The following is a 19,489-nucleotide window of genomic DNA, read 5'->3' as shown; positions in this document are numbered from 1 at the left end:
AGTTACAGAATTTATAATTCAAAAATGGCGGTCCAGCCAAAATTTAAATAATTGATTAATTATTAATATATATAAATATTTAATATTATATATTAATTAATATTAATATATTATATATTAATATTTTATATTTTTATAAATATTTATTAATATATTAATTTAATTATTTAAAATTCATACAGAAAATTATCTAGATAAGTAAAAATTTTATATTAGATAAGTAAATAAAAAACTTAGCGTTATTTATCTAGATAAGATAAAAGATGACAAAAAATCTATCTAGATAAGTCCCAACACTGCCTACAGTACAGACTTGACTACTAGAATTAAAGAAACAGTTGGAAAAAAATAACGAGATATAAATTTTTGAAACAATAAAAAATTTAATTTTTAACAAGATTTTATGCAAGTCCATCTTGACTTTTAAAGTATTAGTGGTTATGTCCCAGCAAAATAATGACAGTCATCGATCAAGTCGCGATGTCGGCAAAAAAACTTGAACGGTTCAAATGCTACTGTTAAAATCTTTTGCGTTACACAAAGAACATCAACACATTTTGGTAAGTACCACGAAATAAAAATATAATAAAAAAATATTGCTTACTATCTGTCCAGATGGTTGAAGTACATGTTGCCTTTTTTGTATCGGATGCACTCCCGTTGTTTATCGAAACAGTCGCATGAACACGAACCGTTGGCCAAATACCGTATGGTATATTCTGTGGGACACTTGCAGCTGTCAAACAACGAAATGTCAACTCATTATAAATATAAAGTAGATAGTTCGAGTACCTACGTATATGTGTGTGTATTGTGTATTTAGGCATACGTTGCGTCAGATCATCTTTTTTGACGTAAATTATTTTAATTTTTGTTTTTTTTTATTACATTTTTGATTATGATAGGACGGGCGATACCCGTTTCCACCAAAAGTGTATCATTCCCTTTTCCACCAATATCCGTTTCCATCAAATGAGATATTGACCACGTTTTTACCAAAACAATTGTATACTATGCTTAAATTAAAAGCTATAGCACAGAAATAACTTTATTTAACATATACTATTAATTCAATAAATGTAAAGGCATTATATAATATATACAATATAGGTTGGAAAATGTTAAATTTTATTTAAAAAAATGGTCAGATATAAAAAGATGAAAAAATAATATATTCTGATATACGATACCTTAGTTATGTAAATTGTAACTATATATATATATATATATAATTAGTTGATATTTGTTAATTGATTCAATAAAAAATTTAAAGTTGTTAAGTACTAGTGTTTTATTTCCACGTTTACTTTCGATAACTGTAGCCATCATAGAATTATAAATTTTAAAATTTACATTTTATTTTAACACACACGCAGTTGTAATGCACTATTTAAACTGTGTCATCTTTTCACTTGTTCATAAAGTATTTGACTATTTAGATATTATAATGGTTAATGGACATTAAAGTACATGCATAAGTACGATAACGGTTTAACATACAATTAAATATAATAAATTTACAATATAAATTGATTATATTGTGTGTATATTTATATATATTTTACATCAATCCGAAAAACTCATGAAAAGTGTAGGTATTTTATCTTATTTGGGGAAGCGGGTGGAAACGTTTATTGGTATAAAAGGGAAAGATCTACTTTTAGTAGAAACGTCTTACGCCCGATAGAACGTATACATTAGTATTCGGGAAAACAATTGACAAGGAAAACATTAATAGCATTGAAAACCCGTGGAATGCACGGGAGAACGAAGAGAGGTTTGTTGGATTACGCATGTAAATTGGAGACGAATGTAGGCTGGGCAACAGTATAAGGACAATTATTGAAAGAAAGCAAAGGATTGTGACCCAACAATAATAGTAATAGATTATTATAGTAACATTAATACAGTTTTTTGTGGGATCGCGAAATATTATTAATCACGGAAAAATGAGACAGAGGAATAGACTCGAAGCAATTATTTAATAGATTTATAAAACAGACATTGATTCTTATTAGCATTTACCTGTGCGAAATATTATTTTATAATATTATGAATATATTATGAACTCTAAGGTATGATTAACATTAGCGTAATTAGAATTAACATTTCGCAGGGCCTATAAGTATCGAGGCTAAACTTAGCCACAATGAGTCCCCATACTCAGTACCGTGCCTAGTATAATTAACTCCCGGTGCTAAGAATCATTTTTAGCGCCCCCACCCCGTCTAACAAAAATATTTGTACATCTATAGGCCATAAGGAGACTACATAAGAATTGGGGGTTCTACATATGTAACTACTTTTGTATTAGTTAAATAAATAAAAGAAATGACCAACAACTAAAGAACAATATAAGTACATACATAACTTGAGTAGGGAAAACAAAAAATATAGATACCTAATAACCTACCATATAAACCAGTATAATTAATTTACAAATCAAATTTATTCGCACAAAAAATAACTTATCTTTAAATAATAACCAATGAAAAGTTATTAGGTATCTATGTAACTTCGGTGTTCATGAACTATGATGTTATTAACTATCAACTAATATAGACACTATCATAGTTGGGTTCAAAATAAAATCATACTAATCGGTCCAAGTCGACATATGTTTGTTATTTTTAAAGTAACAATAATGTAAAAGTATATCATTGTTAATTTGTTATCGATGACGACGTCGTCATTTCGGTGAAAAAATAAAAACCAATACTAAAAATAAACTATCAACACCGCCGATTAGGAATCTTGATTCAGGACAATGTTAATGATGTCGATTACCCGTCGAGATTATGGTATTGAATGCGTTAAATATTATGAATTAAATAATACGGTTAGCTTTTAGTAAAATTACGAAGATCATGAAAAAACTTTTGATGCCCCAGTGGTTATGGCACCTGGTGGACGTGCACCTCTCGCACCCCCCTAAGCACGGCTCTGCCCGTACCTTAGGATAGTGTTTTTCACTGCTCACTACTATAGACTCAAATCTTCACAGGACTCATAATTTAACATCATACATGATTAAGAACATGGATCATAGAAAAGTGATCGAAAATACAAAACCCAATAGAAAACCGACTTTAACACACAGGCTAGTGCACAGGAATCGTCCAAGGGAGATGTTCAAAATTATGTATGTTATGTCAGGTAAAGAGTCAAATAAAAAATCGAAAATCAATAAATGTCAACAAATGTCTGAATTGTTTGAATTTGTCAGTGAAAACAAGTTTTATCGATGCATATCGATGCTATTAGCTACATTAACAACACTAATCGACAGTAGCTGGGAAATGCCCCCTCACCCGTAGTTATATGTATGATGATTTTTATCCGTATATTAAAGTAAGATAAACATCTTTATCTTCTTCCTCTCCATGATTTTATCCTGTAAGTGGTCCTTAAAATGTACAGCAGAAACGGTTTATAATGACATCGCGTGTTCTATGTACTATGTATCTATATCTATTTAGGTAGGTGAACTGCTATAGATACATTTTGCGCAGATCCATCAGAAATATCTATAGTTAATACTTAAAAAACATATGAAATTGAATATATCCGTTTGAGTTAGCTAAGAAATCACGTAGACATAGTTTACAGTTTTTTAGATAGAGGCTTTCTAAAAAATGCAATAGTAAGTAACCAACGATTTTTTAAATTCACTGTAGTAAAAATTGAATGAAATTACGCCCATGAGTCTGTGTTCTTATGTAAACGTCTTGTGTTGTATTAGAAATGTGTGCACATACTTGTCGGTCCGGTGCACGGCCGACGACCGTTCGGCGAACACCGCAGTCGCAGTGGGCAACGAGTCTCTGGGCATTTCATCGTCCATCTTCGACTGGCACTCGCACTCAGTGTGATTATAAAATAGCAGCGATTTCTGGTTCGACATTTGTTCGGGTGACTGGTTGTTGTCTAACGCAGGTATGGTCTGTAAACAAAAAAAAAACAAAAACAAAATTAAATCAGCCAAGATGTTGCTTCTTATGCGTATTTAAGTATATAAGCATCAGAGGACGAAGAACGTCGAGTAAACATTTAGGCAGTGGCGTATTTATATACAGTTCTATAAGCACGTGTCTACAGCGGCAATTTTTTAAAGATTATACTTTTTACGGAATTGCATATCAAATTTATATAGATACGTTTTTAGATTTCTGATATTGTAAAATATGTAACCTTGGTGTATGAAAAAATAGTAGACAATAGCTTACCCCATCAACAGTTATTGGACAGCTATTTTCATAATTTCTAATCACCATTTATATATTTATATATAATATTCGGGAATGTTTATGAAAGTTATTGTTATAGATGATTTTAGTAAATAAAATATCTAGCAATAAACAATTATCCTGAGTTCAATTTCTGTTGCCGTGTGGGTAAATCATTTGTACGTAAATCATTTTCGTTTTATTTTATTTACTAACTTATTATTATTTATTGATTATTTTTACTATTTTTCTTTTCTTTTTTTTTTTATGAAGAAAGCGGTTAAGCTGTGATTAGTATATATACATTTCCAAACTAAAGAGTGATAATTTGCAAAATGTATTAAACTAAACACAAATTGTCTAATTTTTTTTTTTAAAAAAAACTTCCTCTACTTCTTGTAGTAGTAACAGTTCTGTAGTGACTACTAATAATAGGCAAAAGTAACTAATACAAACCGACTTAGCCAATTGTACTGTGTGACTAATTTAGTTACTCTACGTGGTATAATTAGTAATTTGACTAATATTTTATTCGACTTAAACTGATAAAAAATTAAACAATTTAGCATTGTTATTAATAGAGAATGACATGTTAAAATAATAACATTTTAAAGATTTAATCGACATTTTTGCTACAACCAAATGTCGACGAAATAATAATTATCATATTCAAGTTTGAAGAATGTATATTATTTATTTTTTCTAGTTATTAATTATTAATAAAAATATTTTAACTTTTAAGAAATTAAGTTTAAATATTTAAATATTTATTACTTTATGAATACATATTTTATAAAAAATAAATTATAATTTATTCTAATATTTTAGTTATTGAGTGCGGCAATTTTTAACAGGCCTACAAGTGGGAAACATATAAACACGCCCCTGCATTTAGAAGGTTCTGAAGGTGTGCAGATATTAGCATCGAGGTTTCGTTCCCATCGCATACATGTTTTTTAATAAATGTGCTTAACCTAATTACAGGAACCAAAAATACAGTTAGATAATGTACGACGTAACAAATGTATTTATATGTACACATAGATAACATAATATAGATTACGGTATAGGCGAGTTTTAAATAAGTATGTATTACGTATTATCATTTAGTGACGTCGTACCGTTTATATTAATTTACGTCGTCCGTCAAAGTCGAAGCAGGCCGATTTTTATCCTTAGAGTACCAGCTCGTGAATAATTTCTTCGTTTAACTGCGCGAAAGTCTGACACACAAAATTAAGCAATTGATTGTTTATACGTTTTCTACAAATTATAGGCCTCGTTTGATTTTTAACACGAATAGTGTATAAAGAGAAAGAAAACAAAACATAACGTGAGGTAACGATCTGTATTGACCATGTATTATGCACAACGACCTGTGATTCCCATACAACGTTGATACATGTATAATATGTGCTGAATAGGCACATGTTAAAATCAACAGAAAAAAAACCGGTCAACACTCGTACATTATATGGTCGGACGTATTTTTAATTTGGATTTTGATCCACATGTCATAATGGATATTGGATAAGCTTAAACTTTACCTTTTGGACAATAAGATGTACATAATGCTATTAAAGTTTTAGGTACACACTTGTCGGCTGTTATCTATCCATATGACCATTTATATATTGAATTTAAAAAACGGAATATATATTATAAAACCTTGGATTTTAAGTGGATACATGGCAGACAAAAAAAGGACTGGCTCAATATTGGTACATCAAACAATTATTCATAAAAAGATATTACCACTATTATTATTATTATTATAATTATTGTGTATCCTAAACTCAGACGTTCATAACGAACCGTTGAATGGATATGTTGACAGTTGAATGAAACAATAAAAAAGTTGTGGGACAAAACGTGTGTTTTTCTAGTTAAAGCTCGATCTGGTTTATTTTCTAACTTACCAAGTCCTATTGTTTTGATTTTTTTCCCATCGCGTATCCTATGTAGTATGTGTGTGTGTGTGTGTGTGTGTGTGTGTGTGTGTGTGTGTGTGTGTTTTTCCTTTTTCGAAGACGGAAATAATCATAACTTGGAACACTTTCGGAGCAGAAATCCTGACAAATATACGAGTACATAGTACTCGCAGAGATGCAAGAGTTCTACGCAAAAAACAGACGCTAATTCGGGACCATCTCAAAGCGGATACGGGAAAAAAATCGTGAGTGTGTAGATGTTACACCCCGCAGTCTCATCTCCGATTACGACCCCTGAATAGTAACCAAAAAAACCCGACCTTATCTGTATGAGCAGGTAAAATGAGACACATATGCACACGCTGGCACACTGCATCTGTTTAAAAATATTATTTATCGAAGGTTTGCCCGGAGGTGTTTGAGAGGGAGGACACCCTGTAGAAAGTCTTTCGCATAAATAGGTGATGACATGTCTACGTATACCTCTATAAATCATAAAGAGACCGTCGCATCGTCTACCGATTGTTTGGTTTTCGTACCGGTACAATAGACTCAGAGGCGTATTTACGATCTTGGCGCCCTAGGTATACAAATTAAATATGGCATCTTTTTTTCTCAGAAATCCCTTTTATTAATAGGTGTAATTAAGGGTGTAAAAGACCCAAAAATCTTTTGTTTCCTCCTTTACCTCTTTTTTTTTCCTTGGTTCCATTTATTTTTAATCTTCTACCATAGGCCAAAAAACATTTTCATTTTACCTTTCAATTTATTTGTAATAATTAAATTTATTATAACATAAATTTGAAAACAATTTAACTTCTAGTGTCAGTACCCTTCTACCCTTCTTTTAGGTATTTGGTATTTGGTGCCCCCGGTTGATTGCCCCATTTGCTTCCCTAAATACGTCTCTAACAATGGTACAGTAGTGAAATATTTGGTCTTCGTCTAATTCCTTTATATTATAGAGGTTGTAAAATCCGATCCCGCGCCGCGTACGATTAGAGATCAAACGATCCGTACATGCGCGCGAATTTATATATAATAATTTTAAGAATAAAAATAATAATAATAATAACAATAATAATAATGTAACATGCGCAGAACTATGTACAGTACAAAAGGTCTCGGGCCCGTCGAGGGGGATGAATAGATATTTCGCGATGAATACGTTTTATATAACCACGGGACGAGTTAACACTATGTCATTGGCACATTAAATTATAAATGTACGTGTGCGTAAACACGCATTTCGGGTGCGCACCGCATCTGTCTTTATTATATTACATTATATTATTGTCGATTACGACCAGACAACTGTCGAGTTCTCGCGGGATTATAGATTTTATGAGTCAGATAGGTTTTTATAGTTTATTAATGGTGCAAACGACTGTACTGGGAGAGGGTGTCATATCGCATTAATATGCGTCTGTAGTCGACACAGAATGTTGAAACGCAAATCGGCGTAAATTAATAAAAACTCGTAATCAGTCATTGCAGGACAAAATCGCAAGACGACAAATTGCTAAACATTTATTTACTACTCGATTATTACTTTATCATTTCAGTGATGATAACCAGGATTGGGATTTTATAGTATTTGCATGTTTCATATGAGATGCTTAAGGAATATTAGAACAAGTTAAAAATGTGTTTAATGGTACAGAGAACTCAAATTAAACATTTTATTTTGTATATTTTTGCATATTTTGTGAATTTTTTGTTTTAGTGGTGTTTCTACTTGTTTTTGAATCAAAATTGGTTATATTTTAGGAAATCATATTTTATTTATTAGAAGTATTTTTAGATTATTATCAATCGAAATGTTAAATTAAATTAATGGATCAAGTTTTATTGTGTTATCAATCTATAACGCGAATGCTTTGATACGTGTCGTATTGTTTGTATTTTCGTCCTTTGGTTGAATGTGTTGTAACTTTGTTTTAAAATTGCTCTCCAAGTCTTCTATTCAAAATTACTACAAGTTACGTGTGCAGTTCACAGTTTGAAATGAGTAGCAGAACGGGTTGGATCTCATTTCAGTACAGTGAATAAATAAATAACAGGTGTTAAACAAGTATTTAAAAAAATTCCGAGTTGTGTAAAATTATTTGAAAATGAACTTGCTGGATTAAGCTTGCTGTCAGAATCAATTATTACGCGATGAGGAACCTCAATGAATGCAGCATCATATTATTGCTAAAACTTAAAAGCTGTTCGTAATGTTATCGGATTACTCGAACCGATTAATGCGATTAGCTAGGTATCAAAAAGCATATGTTTAGACAAACCCAATATTGAAAATAACTTGGTATATATAAAATTAAATATTTTTACTTTAGCTATAGTCAATGATAAATTGCAAGCAAAAAATCTATCCGTGACCTCATTATTAAATTTTATTGAAAATATAGCAGAAACATTTGAAATACTAAATGATAAAATTAGTACTGCTATAAATCTTAAATTAAAAAACGTTTTAGAAAAAAAATAGTGGTTCTTCTAAACTAAATCATATTTAAAAAATATATGGATGGTGAAGAAAATTACTGGGTGAAGTTACATTATGCAACTATGTTGTTTGTGTATTTAAAATATGCACCAATTGTATCTGTGGACGTCAAACACTCATTTTTGTCGTACAAAACTTTATTGATAGACAATCACTGAAAGTAATTTCAAAACTTAAGTAACTAACAATGATAATTTGTATGTGATAAGTTAATTATTAATAAATTCATTTCAGTTTTTTCGTATATATTTTGTTGTTTTTATTGCATATTTTTTAGGGTATAATTAGCGATATTTAAGGTAATATTATTGAGCATATTTATGCAATTTTAAGTATTATAAGCTACCAACCCTGATGATAATCATGTACAATATATATTATATTTTCAGAAGGGTCAAAATATAAAAACCATCTGTATACACGAAATAATCCTGTACAACAAATGGTTTATTGAATCCTAACGATAAACATTTTTCCAATACTTTGTCATGAAAATCAAATAACTTATTATTACTATAGGAATCTGGCCAATTTTAAGATTATTAAATAATAAACTTTTTCTTCTGCATTACTGCATTGACACTTGTATTATTATTATATTACCATGTACAATATATATAATACATTGTAGCCATACACAAGTAATACATGTTATAGATTTTAGTTATACATTAGCCATAAAAATATTATACTTTAAATGTACATATTCATACTTATAACAAAATTTAATCAAATTAATATTAATTAATTGTATACATTGTTAAAGTAGAAAACCAGAATCGTCAGTAAGTCATTATTATATAACATACTATTTCAAATCTTATCATGTAATATGATTATAATATATATCGATTATATGAGTACATTAGTCATAAGATATATGTCTCTTGATATGAACATCACACATCAGATAATTGTAATGAATCATAATATATTATCAATTTATTGTTTTTAATAAAGAATCTGAATTGTAGGAAACACACGAAGAGATTATTATAAGTAACCCTTGGGTACAACAAGAGCGTTCTCCTCCTCGGCGTATCACTTAGAGAAGACACAGACTTATCTTCATGTGGGTTTCCCTTTTGACATACTATTAGATAAAATAAAGTATATAGCTTTTTTTTTCTTAAACTGTTATTTCCTAAGAAATCATAGAACAAAACAGATGAAAGGATTCTACCAATACCGTTGGTAATAGAGTAAGAACATAAATCATAATAATTATTCATCGTTCACTCTAAATTTATTTTTAAAGGAAAAGATAATAAAATATCTAGCTTAATCTAGTTGGTTAACTTCTGTTAAGCTTGGTTACTATTTTATTACACACCTTCCTAACTTCGATACATAATTAGTGTTTGTATTTTTTTCATTCATATGAGTATATTATCACGAATCACAAAATTGCAAAATAAAACGTAGTTGTATGATAATTGTACGCATGTATACAATAGACATAATAAAACAAAAAATAAAAAAATATATTTTTTAGTTCATGGCACATACCATACATAATAAGGTTACATATTATAGATACATATTTTCGGGTAGGGTAGATACATTGGATATGTTATGACAAGAATTTATAGGATTTTTATCTATAATATCTATACAGTATAGATCAATATCAAGGAACATATCCATAAATCTTTATTTATTTTAATTTATACTATACTAACTATTATATAGGATAGGCACCGCCCATATATTTCATAATTGTTTTTTATTATGCTATGTCATGATATGGAAAAAATTTCAAAATCCCTTTCATGATATCACTTATTCGGTTAATCGGTTATTAATGTAATTAAATTATACGTGTAATACATAACTAAAACAAAGTATTTGGTAAATATTGGATTTTGTTTTTAGTTGATGTTGAAATTTTTACAGACTACCTGATATATTATAATACATGGAATTTTTGTGTTTCCATTATAATTATTTCATCATTATAGAATGCTGTTGAACTTGCCTCGAGGTTTCTATTTAGGTACCAATATTACTGTCAGTCTTCACTCTTTGTTGCCTTGAAGCATATGCACTTATACTCGTAAGTGTAAACGCCTATATGATCACGGAGTTCGTGAGACAACTTCAAAAGGTAAGTAAAAATAAAACATAAAATAATAAATTCTATTCAGAAATTTGGTTGTTGTCGTTATATATGTATATTGAAATTAAACTTAAACGCACACGTTTTATTTTTTAAAATTTCATGCTTAATATTATTGTAACGAAAATTATATGCATTTGGTATTAAAAATATTTTGTATAAAATAACAGACTCAAATAAAATTTTAAATTAATAAAATAATAATAAAGTATGAAAACGTATAAAAAAATGCTGTTTTTTTGGAAATCGAATTTGTCGAATTCTAAACATAGATTTCTACTAAATGGCTGCACATTTTTTTTAAACGTAACAAAATATATTGTTATAAAACATAATGGAATGGGATGTTTATATACAAAGACTATAAATATTCAACTGATGACATATGGTAATTCGAAGTTATTTATGTACATAATTTTACCTAAAAATATATTTATATATAGAAATATATACCGTGATCACAAGTTTATGCAAAAGAAAACGGTAATTTTATTCATTCCATTTAGTTCTGACAAATTAAGATATAACTTCATCATCTCGTCTTTATAGCCCCGGGTTCCGCACAGTAGGCGTGTTAGTCTTTTTTTCCCTCCTCTTGTATCCACTGTTTGTTTTTAAAACAATATAATGTCCCGAGGACCGTCATTATTAATGGGGAATTATAATATCCTGTATGCGGCCAATAAAAAAAAAAAAGAAGAACATACAGTAATCGCATCGTATTGTACACGAAAAAACTAACAAAACACAGATCGGATAGTCAAAAAACAATAGGCATATAAGAAATTTTTTTTTTCACTACTAGGTGATTACACGATTTATAATGACTCGTTTTGAAAACGGGCAGGCGATATTTCATTGCGGTAAAAATAAATCGATTACATACAATGTGTATTATATAATACATGGTAGGCCTCTATCGTGCTATTCGTGATGACCCAGCGCTCATTTATAATACCACTCCACGGAACGGATAAGAGATAGGTATAATTCACAAACGTCGATACGAAAAAAAATCACAAGGAGTAGAAAGTTGTGCCCGATTTTGGGCTTGAGTGAGTGGTAGACGAACGTATGAAATACAGTTTTATTACCTACGGCTAATTGCTTCGCACACATTTACGTCAACAATAGGCCTACATATTATTATGTGAGCGAAGAATATTATCATCATAAAATGGTAATTACATTAATTTATTTTGTTAGTTTCGGCAGATTGCTTTCTACCGATATTTAAAAATATCCGTGTAAGAAATTATAAAACCTACGAAATTGTTTCCGTTCTGAAAACCATCAATGATCAGAATAAATGTTGTAGGAATTTAAATAGGTATACTTTCCAATAGCTAAAATATCGAAAAGATAAAATAATTGACGTATAAAGCAGTAAATAACGCTGAACTGCATATATATTATAAAAAATGAAAATTTCATTCAAAAGTTTGAACTTATCAATGGTCGGTAACTATTTATGGTTAATACTTAATGTCATACAATAAGATTACTACTCGATGTACATTCGTTTTTTATCCCTTTTTTTAACCATGAAACCTTTCAAATTTATTTACATAAATCGTATAACATGGACGCAGTTTCAATAACTATCTTTCGATCATAATGTCTTCATTTACGTCCAATCAGGTATATCACACATTTTAATAAGACTCACAAGAATTTTAGAATTTGTATTTCATGATTATTTATAAACTATAGATATATCATAGTTAATATTTTTAAAAAGTGATTAGAAATTTGTATTCAATCTCGAGAAGAATGTTCTATTGTCTATTATAACAAATTGTTATATTAAAAATAAAATTAACAGCGTTCAAAATTATTGTTTGAATGTTAAACTTTATTTCTAAATTTTTTATTATAAGTAAAGCAAGAAATGTAACGGTTTTATCTTTATATGTTTTTTTAAATATTATTTTAAAATCTGTACATAATTTCTATCAGAATGAATGTTCCAATCGTTAAAAAGAGGAATGATTATTGATAACAAATGTTATCTATTTAATGCATTTAAGAAATTGTTTTTCATTTTAAATGTTTTTAAAACTTGACAAAGTTCACGAAAATCTAGATGAAATTTTTAGTAAAAAGTTTATTTAATTTTTAAATGTTATGTTTCTAGCTTAATTGTTGAGTATCAGATTTGACGATCTCTTAACAAACTTCGAATAAAAAGTGTTAGTTATTTTTTTGTTATTTTAAAATTGATATTTATTAGGACTTGAAATATTTATTGAGTACTACCACCCAAGTGTACATGGGCATTCGGATATGAGTTTATAGTATATTAATTATCAAATCTTATTAAAAAATAACATAACATTAACAGTAGGTATATCAAATAAAATTATAAAATTAGAGCTGGAGTGTCAGTGATAGTGATGGGCAAAATTATATTGATAATTACGAACTGTTTTTCAAGACCAAGACCAAGACTAAAACTAGACCCACACTGCAAAAGTTTAGCAGTCTTGCAATATTTATTGTAACTTTTTTTTTTTTTTAATTCTCCGAATGTACGTAATTTAGTGTAGGTTAAAAGAAATAGTTTCTTATGAATATAATAAAAACGTAGTATTGCATTTAATGTACAACACGTTTAAGGAATTGAGAAAATAATAAATTATTGAATTATTGACAACAAGATAATAAATAATTCGATACCATGACTATAAAGTGGTTTTGTAACAAATAGCAATACAGAAACTTAATGGAATTATTTTTAGCTGCCGAATATGACATAAATGTTGATATGCGAGCAGTGAGCACAAATAAATATTATAATCAGGGTTCATAACTTATAACTCTAAAAAAAGTAGTTATAAGCGCTATAATATGCTCTGAAAAATATTCATATAAGCACTTAAATATGCACTAAAAATACAAAAATATATCATGTAAAAAACACAATTATTACTTATTAAAAAAAACATATCATGTAAAAAAAAAATTTAAACTCTTATTAATAAAATTCCGATCGCGTCGCTATATGATACAAATAAATTTATAATTTAAACCTAAAGAAGAAGAAAATAATTATTTAATAAACATGAATTAATTACATATATAAAAATTAATACTACTATAATTACTTTTTATCATTAAGAGGACATCACACCCGCATGTGTTGTCTCCGTCTGACATACGTCAACATAGCAAATTTGCGTTCAGTGATTCAAATGTACTGAAGTTAGAATATTAGAGTAAACTGACATATAATCAAACTTTAAGGAAAGAACATTATCTGTGTTTTGTTGGTCGGTTAACCGATATTTTAATTTTTTAGCGATTTATGATGTTTTTTTAATTGTTATATTTTACATACTCATAACACGCTTAAAAATTAAAATATCGGAAAAAACCGACCAATAAAACCCAGATAATATTCTTCCCTTGAAGTTTGATTATAGGCATAGGCGTGTCTGAAAATTTTGTGCAAGTATGGCCAATAACATTTTTCATTAGGAAAATTTAAATTTTTATTTAGGATACGAAAACAAAGAGTGACTTATACACAATACATTACCTTGAGAAAGCACATAGTAATTGTAGCTACTACAGTAACTATAGCTACTAAATAATAAACTCACTCTCTTCAAAAAAATAAAAGGTTATAACATTAAATACTAACTAGAACTAACTAGAACTACACGGATACTTATAATTATAGATATTAGATAATGAATATTACTGGTTAGTTTTTGTCACAGACATATTATACATATATAATATTTTATGTAAAAATATTTCTTATTTAGTTCTGTTTTATTTAATCATTCTTTTTACTTTTTAGTAATTATTTTTAATGGTTTAAGCATAAATTTAAAATGAAGCTGGATTTTGCAGGTCTATTGTAGAGTGGCAGTCTATTTTCAGGTACATTGTCAGAGTAGCCATAGCCGTAAATAAGTCTATGATTATAGGTCAGTTTATTCTAATATTAAAGCTAACTTCACTAAATTTGAATCACTGAACGCAAATTTGCTATGTTGTACATATGTCAGACGGAGACAACACATGGGGGTGTGACGTCCTCTTAAGAAAAAATGTTTTAAATGTTACGGAACTGAAAAAGATTTAAAAAAGCAAAATAGCAAATAAAATATTTCTAAATATACAAGATAAGTCTGCAAAATAGAAAAAAGCAAAATAGCACTTATACGTTGAAATATGCAAAAATATACAACATAAAATTTCGCATTTAGTTTCTTAGTTATCTAAAACAAATGTACCCATTTCTAGGACCTCTCAAAAAAAATATGTAAATGCTATAAGTTATGAGCCCTGATTACAATAATATCAGTCAATAATACGAGCGATACGGTATATTATTCGACGGCTCTAAAAACCGCAAACTTTTGATAAAATACAGGAAAAAACCGCACACTTTTTTAAATTCTTGAAACCAAAAACCACACATTTTATAATGTAATAATGTAATAATTTATATACTTAAAATCGTCAAGTATTAAACACTTGCCCCCTTTATTACTATCAATTATTTTAAATTACATTTATAAAAAACACTTTTTTTTTATACAATATGTACATAAACGTTCGTTATACCACGCGTTTCAGTCGACAAATGTTCTGGTTATTTTTCGAGCATATCAACGTGCGATAAGATAAGCTTTTGAATGTAGTAATTAACTTTAAAATTATATATACAAAACTCGTCTATACAAAATACATTATTATTAATACATTATATAGTGGGATTTTTTGTGCAATATTTGGCTATACGATATAATCTGGCAATCTATAATATGTTCGGTTTTTGTCTACCGAATTTTTTGGGATTAAAATTAAATGTGTGCGATTTTTGGATGCAACCATATTATTAACCGCAATATTTATTTAGGGCCGTAAATACTCTCTTCATTGAATATAATACTAATAACAGTATTTAATTAAAGTTGTTACTTGGGGTATTATTATTATTATTATATTGTGCGCATTTATTTTGTTTTCTATTCTTATCAAATTGTATGTTGTGTATAGGTACTACCTAACTACTAATGTCGATTGTCGTATTTCCGCCGTTAGCGTTTAAACAATTAGGTATACATTTATTATAGGTACCAATTATTTATTAAAATTAGTGTTAAGGATAGTACTAGTATGAATCTAAATCCACCATCACATAGTAAATGTTATCACTTTTTTTAATCATCTATAGTAAAAATCAGATATCCGGCAAGTGTAAATTGTACAAAAGAAATAAAAAACAATTCATATTCAAATGAAGGATAGAAACACTTCAGGTTTAAAAAATCATTTTATTTCTGTAAATAGGAAAGAGGCACAAATACTTTGTTCTATAAAGTAATCGTCAAAAAATGCAATTGACAAGTTCTTTAAGGGTCCGACTTCTGAACAGGTATGTACAATAATGATTGATTGGGGCTGTGCCTACAACTGCAAGACAGGTATTATATTATATATTAATTAACAACCTTTAACATTGACCTTAAAGCATATATATTCTTTTTTTTTTTTATAAAATTAAAATTTTGTGCAACCAAATGGCTCTGAAAGACCAAGACCAAGACTAAGTCTGTAAGACCAACACCAAGACCAAGACTGTCATAGTCTTGACTATGACAAGACCAAGATCAAGACTGTCATAGTCTTGATCTTGGTCTTGGTTTGCCTATCATTAGTCAGTGAACTTAAGTTTTGGAAAAAAAATTTTTATATTTCACATTTTAATTACAAATATTATGTGCTGTAATTTATTGTTTGTTGTATTTATAAAATAAAAGAGGTGTTGGGAGCTTAACTCCACGACTCACTTTTTAATAATTTTTCCTTTCCTCATTAAAAAATCCTGAGAACACCTCTGAAAGTATAGTATACTAGTAACTCACCCTTTTAAGTATTAAGTTTTATTTTAAATACTTAAGTAATGTTAAAAATCGAAAACTTTAAATTTAACAAAATAAATTAAATATAGTTTTTTATACACCACGAGTTCTATGACAAAAATTATAACATTAAAATGTTTAGATTAGTTTTGAATATTTATTTATAAATATATATTATAATTTATGAAGTTTTAAAACAAGTATAGATGACGTTATTATTTATATTCATCAAACGGCGTTTTATATATGCAATATAAATTCGTATACGCTAAGAAAGTTAAAACTGTGTATAATTCAGTTTTCTAATCTTACATACATCTTTTTTGAAAATTATAGGAGAGCGATGTAGTGAAAGAATTTTTAAGTAAACTCAAGTTGAATATGATTAAATATTGATAAAGATATATATTATGAATTCGGATCTATGACGATATTAATACATTATTTATTATTACTATTTTAGTCCTATTAAAAATTTAGGAACCTTCATTAAAGTAAAGCTTAGATTTAATAAAGATTATATACATGTATACGAATAGAGTTTGAATTTTCCAAGATAAATTTTATGATCCAGTTATTATTTTAATACAAAATATTAATTGTTCTTAGGTGTTTTGAACAAATAATCTTATAATCCTAAAACAATAGAATTTGAACTGTTATATAATGTTTATAATTCAGCTAATTATTTAAAAATCAAAATATCAAAGGATACCAAAGACTATAGAATATAGGCTATTGTATTTTATTTAAAAATATATATATTGCTTCCGGATAAACAAACAATATACGTAGAATATTACTTTAAAGAATCGATGACCTTCAAATGTTGGATGCGTAGTACTTATTGAACATTACAAATCATAATACATAATAATTTACCGTATGGAATTCAAATTAAATTAGTTTGTTTATTTTGTTAGTATAAAATTGAAAACACAAATTATTTGAAAAGAATATTATAAAAAATACAATTAATATTTTGTTTTGCATAATACATTTTATCTTGCCTCCTTGTTTATTGATTACATTACAACGTAAACCTATTAATGAAATAGCATGTATATTGTCTGTGAATTATTAAATTTATACACGGATAAATATGTGTTCATTGAATTTTAGCACCGTGATCAAGTGTTAAATAATTTAATTATGTTTAAATAAAACATCTGGTATCTGTTTACGAGTATATTTAAAAATGTAATAAAAAATTGGTTTAAAAGATCACTATCAAACGTTTTTATTATATGTAAAAAAAGGAAATTTCGTGTCAAAATTGTTTATACAACGGATATTGTAACACGCAAGAATGATTTTGAAACACTCGAATTCGCAAAGTACATTTGGTTAAAATAATAATGTGATAACATAATAATGACGTTTTAACGACTATGTGAGATTATATGTAGATATGTCAAACAAAGAGCGGAATGGAACCGTTAGATGCGCGTCGATTCTGTTTCATTAATTCTGTCATTTTTAAATGTTGGTAAATTAATTATTAAACGTTCCTTCGGCGTCATGGTTAAGTCACCAGCCCAAGTGTCATAGGCCAAAGTTATTAATCACAATCACGTGATGTCGAAACTATTATCATCGTGATGCAAGGTGCCGAGATACACAGATATACACGGCTATACGAGTGTATACCCATTGCGTTGTAAACGTACAAGTATAGGATCCAGTTATGCACGTGTGCAGTAGAGACGGCACGATCGTGAAATAATAACTATATACCGGTACACATATCGGTACGTGACTTTCAAACTTGAAATATAATTCAAGGACGATTAAGTACGTAATATGTAAGAAGGAAAAACATAGTCATTTTGTCCAGTATTCATCTATATTTATGGTAACACACCTTACATTGGACTCCGAATTCCATTGACAACAAATAAAAAATATACTGCGGTAAAAAATAAATATTAATTGCGACCAGCCGAAGCTGTTGTTCAAAAAATAAAAAAAATCTAAATAATGCTCTGTAGAAGTGCGTGTAAATATTGTAACTATTTATCCATATAATTCAATAATCAACTTAATAACTTAATACATGTATATAAATGCGTGTGTGTGTGAATGTTTATGTAGCATGTAAAAACATCCTATAGTTTTCTGATGGTTTTTGTATGCCCATTTAACAGTAAAAAATGATGCCAAATGTTGAATGGAGTAATGCCAACAGACCTGCCAAATCTCAAACGTAAGTTATTCCACGGCAATGCTATGTAATATAATAGGTTTGCTAATTTCATTCACTTAATAATAGTAATCTGTTGCATGGTATTCTTAACGTACTCGTACTTGTGCTTGAAAATTAAATTTTAAATAATTTTGACCTTAAAAAATAGTCGATGTCATTGAAACATTGACTTAATGTGTGATTACCAAAATATATTTGAAAAACAAATTGTAGTAAAAAATTTAAAATTAAAACTTTTTCCTTTCGAGATTCCTAGAACTATCGGATTATGTGAAAAAAAACAAAAGACAAAAAAATAAAAAACAACAAAAGTACGCTTGCTTCGGGAGAATTTCTCATGCATAAGTGTATTGTTTTTATGGACATCGCCCATATGCGCCAAAAAAATGAATTCGTTTTGGGTATAGCCCATTTGCGCCAAAATAAAAAAAGGTATGTTTTTCAGACAATTAATTTGCGCCAAATTTACCTATGTAAACATTTTAAATTAACGACTCGGTTAATTCTTATATTTTAAAGACGTCGTATCTATAACGTATAATAAAGTTATTTTTATAAGTTTATAGATTTTAAAGCTTTGTATATTATTGCGTCAAAAGATAAACTAACAAGTTTT

General features: G+C 28.4%; 1 protein-coding gene across 1 annotated transcript in view; it reads right to left on the bottom strand.

Moving 5' to 3' along the window:
* The window catches only part of LOC112683635, a 55,277-nt gene that overhangs the window by 2,282 nt on the left and 33,506 nt on the right, over nt 1-19,489 (bottom strand). Inside the window, exons 4-5 of the mRNA XM_025554749.1 lie at nt 3,759-3,943; nt 605-736 (exon numbers count right to left, since the gene is read on the bottom strand). Coding sequence (XP_025410534.1) covers nt 605-736; nt 3,759-3,943 — 317 coding nt within the window. The remainder of the gene's footprint in view (nt 1-604; nt 737-3,758; nt 3,944-19,489) is intronic.

This window comes from Sipha flava, unplaced genomic scaffold (assembly GCF_003268045.1).
Source record: "Sipha flava isolate LNK unplaced genomic scaffold, YSA_version1 231_pilon_pilon, whole genome shotgun sequence".
Taxonomy (NCBI): Eukaryota; Metazoa; Arthropoda; class Insecta; order Hemiptera; family Aphididae; genus Sipha; species Sipha flava.
This window is presented reverse-complemented; position numbering and strand designations above follow the sequence as displayed.